Source organism: Saccostrea echinata, unplaced genomic scaffold, assembly GCF_033153115.1.
Source record: "Saccostrea echinata isolate AGI-Se365-2 ecotype Australia unplaced genomic scaffold, CSIRO_AGI_Sech_v1 ptg000030l, whole genome shotgun sequence".
In the NCBI taxonomy this organism is placed as follows: domain Eukaryota; kingdom Metazoa; phylum Mollusca; class Bivalvia; order Ostreida; family Ostreidae; genus Saccostrea; species Saccostrea echinata.
Genome location: NW_026889779.1, coordinates 32,500,504 through 32,512,806, shown reverse-complemented (window position 1 = coordinate 32,512,806; position 12,303 = coordinate 32,500,504). Strand labels below are relative to the sequence as shown.

The 12,303-nt window shown below is 33.4% G+C and overlaps 2 protein-coding genes across 2 annotated transcripts; one reads left to right on the top strand and one right to left on the bottom strand.

Moving 5' to 3' along the window:
- Positions 1–2,895: 2,895 nt before the first annotated feature.
- Positions 2,896–5,284, top strand: LOC133197037 (perlucin-like). Its single transcript, XM_061332877.1, has 5 exons — positions 2,896–2,911; positions 3,351–3,430; positions 3,781–3,868; positions 4,331–4,547; positions 5,254–5,284. The coding sequence occupies exons 1-5, from the start codon at positions 2,896–2,898 to the stop codon at positions 5,282–5,284; spliced, it is 432 nt and encodes a 143-aa protein (XP_061188861.1).
- Positions 5,285–5,983: 699 nt separating this feature from the next.
- On the bottom strand, positions 5,984–8,718 carry LOC133197036 (coiled-coil domain-containing protein 115-like). Its single transcript, XM_061332876.1, has 3 exons — positions 8,685–8,718; positions 8,411–8,490; positions 5,984–8,031 (listed from the first exon to the last, which is right to left on the bottom strand). Exons 1-3 carry the CDS (start codon positions 8,716–8,718, stop codon positions 7,456–7,458), a joined length of 690 nt encoding a protein of 229 aa, XP_061188860.1. The 3' UTR covers positions 5,984–7,455.
- Positions 8,719–12,303: the final 3,585 nt, after the last annotated feature.

The following is a 12,303-nucleotide window of genomic DNA, read 5'->3' as shown; positions in this document are numbered from 1 at the left end:
ATTCGCCCTTTGATGAATTTCTTTCAAATTAAAAAGTTCACAGTAAATACATTATCTTTCAAATAAACGCTTTCAATTTGACTGCATTCAGTATGCAATGTTTGTATAACCACGTCCTCTATATGTCCGGAGAATATAGAGAATATATTTTTAATCACTTATAACAAATAATACATGATAATAACATAATTTATTATTAACCGGGGGAAAGCGATGTCACAATTAATACCAGTTTTTCAATAAGTGCATATTCGTCCATTGATGAATCCATGTAGGCACCCATACAACATTAATTCTCGTTGATATATATATATATATATATATATATATATATATATATATATATATATATATATATATATATATATATATATATATATATATATATATAGATATATAGATATATATATATATATAACATGTCATTTATGTTCTGTCATTAGTGGTTACCACATGAATACATTGTAATTTGGAAAATTCCGCATTCATTTTTAATAATTGTTGTACGACTAAATATAAACGTTTATCATGCTCAAAATAAGTATAACCTTGGTTTTGAATGGCTTCATTTGGTATCTAAAGCATGCTTCAACTTGACTTATCAATTAATAATACAATAATTAATTTCACTGTCCTTTTTTCAAATGAAGTAGCAGCATTTCTTACTTAGTTACTGTGAGACACATGTCGACTTGTTACTGAAGCTATAGGAAGACCATTCTGATCGACCACTGAGCTATAGAATTAGATATGATGACACATTCTGATTGGCTTCTGAACTATATGAAGACACATTCTGATTGGCTACTGAACTATAGGAAGACACGTTCTGATTGGATACTGAACTATAGAAAGACACATTCTACTGAACTATAGTAAGACACATTCTGATTGGCTACTGAACTAAAGGAAGACACATTCTGATTGGCTACTGAACTATAGGAAGACACATTCTGATTGGCTACTGAATCTATTGGAAGACCATTCTGATCGACTACTGAGCTATAGAATTAGATATTGAGCAATAAGATGACACATTCTGATTGGCTTCTGAACTATAGGAAGACACATTCTGATTGACTACTGAACTATAGGAAGACACGTTCTGATTGGATACTGAACTACATGTATAGAAAGACACATTCTACTGAACTATAGGAAGACAGATTCTGATTGGCTTCTGAACTATAGGAAGACACATTCTGATTGGCTACTGAATCTATAGGAAGACCATTCTGATCGACTACTGAGCTATAGAATTAGATATTGAGCAATAAGATGATATATTCTGATTGGCTTCTGACTATAGGAAGACAGATTCTGATTGGCTTCTGAACTATAGGAAGACCATTTTGATCGACTACTGAGCTATAGAATTAGATATTGAGCAATAAGATGACATATTCTGATTGGCTTCTGAACTATATGAAGACAGATTCTGATTGGCTACTGAGCTATAGGAAGATCATTCTGATCGACTACTGAGCTATGGAAAGATACATTCTGATTGGCTACTGAGCTATAGGAAGATCATTCTGATCGACTATGAGCTATAGATTTAGATATTGAGCAATAAGATGATATATTCTGATTGGCTACTGAACTATAGGAAGACACATTCTGATTGGATACTGAACTATAGAATTAGATATTGAGCAATAAGATGATATATTCTGATTGGCTACTGAACGATAGGAAGACACATTCTGATTGGATACTGAACTATAGAATTAGATATTAAGCAATAAGATGACACATTCTGATTGGCTTCTGAACTATAGGAAGACAGATTCTGATTGGCTTCTGAACTATAGGAAGACAGATTCTGATTGGCTTCTGAACTATAGGAAGACAGATTCTGATTGGCTACTGAAGCTATAGGAAGACCATTTTGATCGACTACTGAGCTATAGAATTAGATATTGAGCAATAAGATGACACATTCTGATTGGCTACTGAGCTATAGGATGATCATTCTGATCGACTATGAGCTATAGAATTAGATATTGAGCAATAAGATGATATATTCTGATTTGCTACTGAGCTATAGGAAGAAGGTTACTGAACTACATGATGACACATCCCGACTATCTATGAGCTTGTAGTGGAAGAAACATTCTGATTAGCTACTGAACTTATGAAAGACACGTTCTCACTGGCTATATATACTGAGCTATAGGAAGCTCATTCCGATTGGCTATTGAGCTATGATGACACATTCTGATTGGCTAATAATCTAAAGAAAGACACATTCTCACTGTTTACTGGCCAAGATGAAAACATTTTGATTATTGAGCTATATTATTCTGATCTCCTGCTGATCTTGTAGAAGGCATATTCCCACTGGCTATTAATCTAAAGAAAGACACTAACTAGCCAATGAGCTATAGGAAGGCACATTCTGACTGTCTAATGAGATCGTAGAAGACACATTCTGATTGGCTACTTAGCTATAGAATGGATCATTTTGAGTGGGTACTGAGCTAGTCACGTGCTACTGTGTCTCTGATTGATTACTGAGTTGATGGTAAATTGTTAGCATGTGAGATGTAATTTTTTGATCTTGAAATAAAATTTCCAATTCAAAATATTTGAACAATTATTTAAACCTTTAATCTATATGAAGAAAATATATATATATACGAATTCATGAACAGCAGGTATTATATTACTTAGTAATTTAGAATAAACATGTTGCATATTTTAGATGTTCATAGAGTATGGTTACTACGACCGATAATTTCATGTTTCCTCAGTTTGGCCTATATCTGTAGACTACATTGTACAATTCTTATCAACAAATACCACTCAGTTCTTTCGTCATAACACGGAACATTGATCTCCATTACTATGTCTCCGAAAGCTTTTGTTTCATTTCTTCTACTAGTAACACTTATGGACCACATTCAAGGTAATCAGGAGTTGGTTTGAGCTGCTTCGTAAGTCTTTTAGGCAAGCTTCCTATTTCTATCATGCTTCCCCTGAATTCCCTGTTGAATTTTCCCATGTAACTTATAGATATAGAAAGTTTTATACAATGCATCTGCAATTACTTTACCAAACATTTACTTTCATCAGTAAACATATTTGGTAAAAAAAAAAAAAAAAATAAATGAGTCAAAATTATATCTATAGCAATTTAGTCAGTATTTACTCAGTGCTGATACCAGGCCTGAATGTTCATAACCATAGGATATTAATTAAGCGTCATTACTTAGGAATGTATTTATAGATCATTTTCAAATCAGTAATAATAAAAACAGTATCATTATAGTAACTCGGTGTTACCGGGGAATATATCAGTAATCATTTAGTATTGTTATTAATTTGAATATTTTACTAATTACCAGCTTGTAAGGATGGCTGGGTACAACATCAAGACAAATGTTACATGTTCAGTATGTTAGCTGAGCCATGGCCAGCAGCCTCGGTGAGTATCAGAAATCTTATCCAAAACGAAAACCATTATATTTAGTTTTCATCATTACTTTTTTAATAGATCGAGGTCAATAAGTAAAAAAAAAAATTAATTCATCAATAAGTCGAACTTTGCTCCCTTGTACAAGATTTAGAATATAACTAAACTTTCCTAACAAAGAGCACACGGCGGCGGTAACCAGTCGGCAGGGGATGCTCACTCCTCCATAGAACCTGATCCCACCTCTGATGGTTTAGAGGTCTGTGTTTGCTCTGCTCCTGATTTGTATTGTTTAATGGAGCTTGAATACTGTTCGTTATTTCCATATATTTCATACAAATGAACATGTGTGTATTTGACAGAGTATATGCCAGGCCTACCACACTCACCTAGCGGAACCAAAGACTCAGGCTGAGATGAACTTTATCTCTGGGTTCGCTGAACATTTAGGTGAGTAGATTTGTTGCAAAAAAAGTTTAAATCTTATAATTTAAACTTATTCGTAAGTTCGAATTAAATTCTTAACTTTTAATGCATAACTTTACCTAGCTTCTTTCAAATCAGGCTAAAGCCTGTACATCTGGAATTAATTTCACACAATATATTGTAGTATACATTGTAATACCTATCATCAGAATTAAAACTTCATAAAGATTTTTTTAGATGTAGCTACAGATTTATCGAGATGACATACAAAAACTGTTACAGTAGATAGGGTATCATTCTGAATAAAGATGTTAAAAATACAACAAGACAGACAGACAAAGGACACTTTAAAATAATCTCCGACAAGTACATCGTCGGATACCCACGGGTGATCCCCTCTTTTACTCATGAGTAAAAGATGAGATCACCCGTGGGTATCCGACGATGTGACAAGGAGAGCTATAAACAAACACGTTAATATTACAGGGAAGGATTACTGGCTGGGTATTTCGGATATTATAAATGAAAATCACTGGGTGTATTCCTCTAATATGGACGATGTTTCTTTAAATAACTGGGGGAAAAGCGAGCCAAATGGTCACACTGGCGAGAACTGTGTCTTGGCAGTAGCAGACACACATTATAAATGGGCAGACTACTCCTGCAATACAGTAAAACCATTTGTGTGTGAGATGCTATTAGGGTGAGTCATGCTTTTGTCGTGACGTATTTGGAAAGGGACTTAATAAAGTGAGATAGGAAAGAGAGAGTGAGAGACAGAAGGAGGAAGATAAGGTTACTGTGGAATCATTATTTTCGTGAGTGACAAATGTTCTTGGATTTCGTGGGCCATCCTTACCCACGAATTCAAAGACATATGTGTCGTATCAGTTCACAGAAGTATGTGTCGTATCAGTTCACAGAAATATGTGTCATATCAGTTCATCAAATCTTTCGTATAAACGGGTTACACGAATTGCGTTTCAACGAAGCAGTACAATTTTGGTTGCCCACAAACATTGATCCTCAGGAATAGAAATAATTCCACAGTAGCTTTTTAACAAATTGAAGCGGTGATTCTTTTTACATTTTGTATTATTTTTATTAGTAAAGATTACTGGAATAATCATATATACTGGAATGAACAGAGACGCTGTAGGAATGAGACTCATACATGTAGCCATTCATATCTGCTGTTCAGTCATGTTGGAAATTAATGTTTTTAAATTCAATCGGAATACCAGAAATTATCAAGAATTTTTTTTACATATATAAATGTGTCACAAAAACCTAGCTGGCTTGCATAAACCTGGCTTGGAGGATACGAAGTAATTACATACATTATGTACTCCAGAGGTAGCTATATTACATATATTTGGTAAGGTAAATATTTATCTTTTCAATTGTAGGTCTGAACCTGGAGAATCTGTTATAGGATAAAAAGCCATCAAATACAATTTGTGAAATGTACCATTTTATCTAGAACCCTACACACACATCTATATGTACAGTGGTGCAGTTGATTTATAATACAGCGATCGAGGTCTTGTTTCTCACATCGTCTTTCTGCATAGGGGCAGGGTTCTCGAGGAATGTAAATAATTCAGACACAGTATCTGAGTGTTTAAAATTTGACAAAAAATATGGTACTAAAAAAACTGAGTGGAACAACTGCGGAATTGATATGAATGAAATTCCTTCTTTAACTGTAAATAAATTTAAGGAAATTGAAGAAAATGATTTGTAGAGTGAAAAATAGGAAGCCCAAAAAGGGTTAACAACACAAGGTTTCCAAGAACCATTTTTTCTTATTCTATAACCAATGACTTCTCTTATTTGTCTATAGATACCCATCCTCACAACGTCAGGGGTCCCGAGTCCACTCGCGGACTTTAAATTGGAGAAAAACGGCCAAAAGTGAACTCAGGACCCCTGTCGTTGTGAGAATAATAAATACAGTTTAATACGTTTCTGGTTATAATAATTAGATCGTATCAGCAATTTTAAAAGTTGATATTTAAAAATATTTTAAACCAGAAATATATGAATAGATCCTTGGATCTGAATTAAGGAAGTAAACAGTTGTATAAACACTCCTGGGATGTGCAAGGAAACGCAAAAACTCGTGTGAGGGTTCATATCATTTATTCACACAGTGGAGTGAGTAATGGAACATAGTGGAATTGTCATAAAAATAACAATAAATATAATAAATCAAATGTAATATTCATAATCCTTATATACATGAAGATAATCTAAGTTGTATATTTTTACACAATGTATCGTCAAAGGGAAACAACTCTTAAATACAGTTCTTGGGCCAAGGATACTCTGTGACAAAGAATTCAGGTGTTTGAGAAAAGTTTTAACATGTTTAACAAGGAATATGGATGCAAAAGGAAAATAAATATTAAAGCCTGACGTAAATGTATAATTTTTCATATCTGATGCAAACTTGATTCTTGAGAGTCAGAGATGTATGAAAGAGGAAAATCTCCTAAATTCTTGCTTGATTTTCTTGATTTGTGATTTTAATACAGCTAATCAAAGCATTTGATGCAAAAAATAAGATATTTAAAACTTTTTACTGTTAGTTTATTGACTCTGATCCTCTCTAAAAATTTCATCTGTGCTCTGTACACAGAATATATACATATTTTGTTACATATCACTAAAAAATGAAACATAATGCTTAGACCATCTAATTAACACTTATGAAAAAAATCTGTACATAAATATACATATACTGCTGTTGGTAGCTACATATATAAACTTCTATCATAAACTATCACTGTATCAGAGTCAGCAACATTAGTTTAAATGCTTTTTCAAATCTAATAATCAGTTGGCTGGGTTTGATCATCACAAAGAACTTTTTTTCCTATTATGAGCAATTACATTATTTCTTATAATCCATCATCTGCTTCAAAGTAAAATCTAACCTAACTATAAATGAAAAGTCAACATTCCTTTCCTAGAAAAACTTCTAGAAACAAATCTGAGTTGAAGATATATACGAGTCATTTTAAATACAAACAAAGCAGGAAATGACTGCATGTTTGTGTAATTAATGTTTCTAAAACATTCCTGTCTTTGTAAAGGCCAAACCATGAAAAATAAGTTCTGTCAAAACCTCTGTAGAAAGAGCGTAATGAAAGTAATTCAGTCTCCAACTTAAAAATCTTATAGTACAGCAAGTTCAATTTTATTTTTATGCATGTGGTCAGGAAGTTTCAGATATACACTAAAACATTTGTTAATTGTACATAAATAGAACTAAAAATGAGTTATCTTAATTTTCCTGGTCCTTGTTTAATTTTGCATCTGGCTAAGGAAATTACTACAGTTTATAACATATCAAGATTAATGTGTAGCATGCATATTTCAAGTATAATTTTCATAACCATCGTCTCATTTAAAAAAAATGCCCATTTGAACCTTCATCAGGAAATTTTAAATAAATTTCCCTTTGCATTTGTTTTATTGCTGAGAGTTCATACACAACTTTCCTTTAACATGTTAAGCCTCAAGCTTAATATTTTTTTTTCATTCACTACAGCACATCAATCTATCTGCCCTGCACACTGAAAGTTGAGGAAGTCTGTATAGTTTTAATCTCCTGCCTTAGATGTAATCTCTGCTTTCCTTCTCTTTAGATCTGAGTAGTCAGATTTTAACAGAAGAAGTTTTTGTTTAAGGTTTGCGATAGCAATGGTGGTTTCCAGAGAGGACTTAAACTGCTTCTGACACTGTCGTAAGCTTGGGGGAACTAGGACACCAAACCATTTCATTGGATCATGCTGTTGTTTTGTTTTCTTGGTTGTTTTTTTGTCCAATAGAGAAGAATCTTTTTCAGATTTTCCAACATTTCTTTTTCGTACTCCTACATTTTCTACTTCACTGGTCTCATCCTCTGTAATGCCCACATTGGCGAATGCAGCAAACATTTCTTCTTCCTCCTTCTCTGTGACCTTCACTTTCGTTAATGCCTGCATATCATCTTCGTGTATTTGATCTATCCCTACAAATTTAACCCCCATACTGTATCGTGCTCTGGACATGTTCCAGAACCCATCCTTGATTTGGTCATTAAGTTTTTCCTGTTCTTGGTAGAGGGAGGTCAAAGTGTCAAAGAACAGAATTAACTTTGCATCCATTTCCTCGTTGAGCAGTTGTAAGTCTGACATCTACAAAACAAATCCACAGATAAATGAATTTACATATATGTAATCCAACTCTTCAATCGTGAACACACTAAATACATTTTTTTTAGGCTTAATCTCCATGACAACTAATTGTGTATATAGACCTAATACTGAACATTCAGTAAAACTCAGTTATAGTGAATTCCAGTCACTTCCTGGGCATGGAATGTTGGCCAACTCAGTGTTAAAGCACCTGACTAGTGTACTCCTACAAGTAAGAGCCTCAGTTAACGTTCCTTTCCCTCCTGATGACTATACTAGTATCTACAATGTACTTTTTTGGCCCCTTGTGGGCCCTTAATTGGTCAATAAACTAATTGAATTGAATATAGAGTCAAGTCAAAAGTATCTCACTGTTAACCTCTTGCATGCTGGAGTACTGACTAGTGATGTAGGGGTCCAGGGTTTGATTACCGGTCCAGCCAAACTTTTTCTCCTTACCTGTTACATAATCTCAAACCATGAAAGGATGTGAGAGGTAAAGACCCTTCAGGGAAGAGCCCTGGATTGGTGTCTTCAGGGTTGAAGACCTTTATGGAGGGAGGAAAATGGAAGTCAGGCAGGTTCAATAGCTCAAAGGGCACCTGACTAGTGATTCACGGGGCCTATTTTTGAATCCTGGATTGGTTGCTCACATTTTTCTCCCTTGTTGGTTACATTTGGTGCCATTGACCACCCCTGGACTTGCAGGTGAAAGTCCTGCCAGGGGCAAAAAGAACTTGAGTTGTGTCTACGAGAGTGAAGACTATTTGAGGGATGAATGCTCTGGATATCAGTCTGCTCAGTGGTTAGAGCACCTGACTTGTGATGCATGGGACCTGAGGGGTGCTGAGTTTGATTTCTGGTCCACAGACCAAAGACTATTTCTACCTACATAGCTATTAATAGCTACCTAGGTATTTAAACCTCCTTGAAGTAGCTACTTTTACCTACTTTTACCTGTCTTTAAAAATAAAAATTAAGGCACACCTTTAAAACAGGTCAGATTTGTTGTTTATCATGTTGTGCACTTGCACAGCAAAATACAGAGTGTAAGTGTAAAAACTTTACAATAGGAAGAAAAGAGAAGAAATGCAAGGAAAATTGTCCTAAAAACCTTATACATGTATTTAAGAATGCATGAAGATAAGTTTTAAAAGTAATACTGATTTCTAAGACAATTTAGGCTTCTTACCACTTAAGTTTCAACTTTAGTTCCTAGAAAATGGAAATGGGTGTAGTTATTGATACCAAATTGATAAGTTAGGTAGTAATCATTTTTTGCCAACATTTTTGTCATATTCATAGTCAGCATAACTGTATCTCACCATATTGCATCACTCCTGCGTTTGGCAACAAAATGCAAATAAAGCAAAAGGTATATAAAAATAGCTACCTGGAGTAGGTTTAAATACCTAGGTAGCTATAACTAGCTACGTAAGTAAAAAATAGTCTGTGGACTGGACCTGGTCCAGCTATACATTTTCTCCTTTCCTGTTACACTTACCATTTAAAACGTGGAATGCCTATCAAAGTACACTTGGCACTAAACATTATCATTATATGCTGAAGAAAGAATTCTTAACAACTTGGGCATAAATTTAACCAGAGTAGTAGGATATTCAATCACTTATTCTGTAAAATTCACCACAACAGCTGCACAAAGAATTACATAAAAACAATGAATCCATATTTTTTTAAAATAAAATACCCGACTCTTGTGTTGGTGATTCATTACATTAAATTATTTTCTGCAGCTTTATTCAATTTGAAATTCTTACCATGATTTTTAACATTCAAAACACCCAGCAACAAAAAAATGTCACATGAGCTGTTTACATGGTTAAGAGTTTTTAAATTCCGATCCCGATACAATATGCCTGTTTCTTATTAGTAGTAGTAGTAGTGACTTTGTAAAAAGTAGAGTTAAACCGCCTTAGTATACCTATTCTTAAAAAAGAAATGAACAAATAAATAATTAAGTTTATTTATTTATTTATAAATAAATTACACCTGTCTGTAATAAACATTCATATCATATATACAGACCATGGATAAATTAAATCTTTTAAAGCAATACTAGAAAGTAATTTGTAATTGAGCATTTTTTCAATTACTTGTACATTAAAATTCAATTAAATACACTTAAAGATATCTTATAATTTCAATTTTCAATTTATTTAATTTCAAAATAATAATCATAGCGTATACATTTAGAATTGAGAATTAATATAAATTTTATGTTTAATATCTAAAAATGTACTACACTTCAATATAGCTATGAAACTTTTGATTTTTTTTGTTTTGTTTTGTTTGTTTGTTTGTTGTTTTTTTTTTGTGTTGCTTGATTAGTTATATAACCAGGTCTTCCAACAATCCATTGGAATCCCCATGGGTACCAATTGCGTCCCGTTATAAGCAGACCTATTTTTGTATTCATATGAAGCAGAATTCGTTCAAAATCTTTTACGTGAAAAGAAGAAAACACTTGCTGTGGCCTTCAACTCGACATTTAGATATATCGACGACGCATTGTCAGTTAAGAATGGTTATTTCCATTCTTATGTCGACACGATATATCCTGGTGAGCTTGAGATAAAAGATACCACAGAGTCTGAAACATCTGTTTCATATTTGTATATTTTGTTAGAAAAAGACGTTAATGGTAATCTAACAACAAAGCTTTATGATAAACGTGATGACTTTAACTTTTCAATCGCCAACTTCCCTTTCTTATGCAGCAACATACCCTTATCACCTGCAGACGGGGTTTATATCTCTCAGTTGATTCGATACGCCAGAGCATGCCCTACGTATGAACACTTTCTAAAACGAGGTAAGTTATTGACAAACAAGTTGATGAAACAAGAATATCAACAGTCTCGTTTAAAGTCATCACTTCGTAAGTTCTACATACAATGACCTTGTCAGCAAATACAATCTATCATTAAGTCAAATGCTGACTGACTTTATTTCATACTAATTGTTAGGCTTTATGTACACACTGATATGTCGTCAGAACTTCCGTTATTTCCCGATCATGACAAGGAGCACACGGCGGGTGTGACCGGTCGGCAGGGGATGCTCACTCCTCCATGGCACCTGATCCAACCTCTGATGTCTTAGAGGTCCGTGTTTGCTCTGTTCCTACTTTCTAATGTTTAATGGACTTTTGAGCTCGAATACTGTTTGTTATCTCCACATATTTCAAAAGAGAATAGAAAAAAGCCTGTTATTAATTAAGACCTTCCTTGTTGATAAGAGACAATTTCCCTACAAATCACAGCCTATATATCCAAAGTGTTGTTTATACCATCTTTTGTTTAACTTCAAAGATACAAGTCACAGTATGGTCATTAGAAGTGATTAAAAATGCTTACTAACTTTAAAAAGAAATCTTTATTAAATCATTAGTTGAACTTTATATTTTTTTAACTATATTAATTTTTTTATTCTTTAAAAAGTAAGCATTATACATTACATACGCGCAAAAATTAAAAGAAGCCTGTATACGAATTCATGATCAGATACTAAGTTTTGGCTGGATATCTTGTATGAATTCCTTCCGTAATACCTATGTCGCGCCTGATGTTCACACGTCTGCAGTTGTCCAGTAAGACTGGAACTCTTTCTATAAACGATTATCTTGATCTGGACACGTTAGATATTAACCTCATTCGTACTAATGATTAATTGACATGTTCTGAGTTTAATAAAGGAAGGAGTTACCCTAAATGTTTTATATATGTAGACGTGTTAAGCTATTACATGCAAAATATTTCGCCCAAATGAAACAAGGCAATTCCACCCAGATGAAATGACATTTGAAAAATCCGCCAAATGAAATGCACCCTATATTGATTTTTTAAATACAGAAAGTATTCTTGAAAACAAATATTTTGTACGTTTTAGCTTATTTTGCTGACGCGTTTTTTTTTTTTTTTTTTTTTTTTTTTTTTTGCAATTTACTTCTAGATAAGGGTAGGATGTAATTTATCAAATATGGCTGTTGATGTTCTAGATCTCTTAACGTTTTAAGATATACATCAAATTTTAGTGGTGAGAACTTCCTAGTACTCTCAGTGCTTTGATTTCAAGACCTTTATTGTTTATAAAAAAGAAAGGACATGCATCTTTTCGTGTGATTAAATGACAGTGACATTAATAGACATGATGAGCTCTCATCCTTGTCGCTAATTAAATAAAAATACAAGCTGGCAAATTCCTTAGGATTTTCCTTATCCATATATTAGAATTTTATAATTAATTAATGAG

Excerpts from the sequence above, each read along its gene's own strand:
- LOC133197037 (XM_061332877.1), top strand. Across the intron at positions 3,869-4,330 it reads TGGGTTCGCTGAACATTTAG|GGAAGGATTACTGGCTGGGT; the intron begins GTGAGTAGATTT and ends TTAATATTACAG. Across the intron at positions 4,548-5,253 it reads GTGTGTGAGATGCTATTAGG|GTCTGAACCTGGAGAATCTG; the intron begins GTGAGTCATGCT and ends TTTCAATTGTAG.
- LOC133197036 (XM_061332876.1), bottom strand. The coding sequence starts at position 8,718 with ATGGCACCAAATGTAACCAACAAGGGAGAAAAAT. Across the intron at positions 8,491-8,684 it reads AACCAACAAGGGAGAAAAAT|GTAAGGAGAAAAAGTTTGGC; the intron begins GTGAGCAACCAA and ends ATTATGTAACAG. Across the intron at positions 8,032-8,410 it reads AGTACTCCAGCATGCAAGAG|ATGTCAGACTTACAACTGCT; the intron begins GTTAACAGTGAG and ends TTTGTTTTGTAG.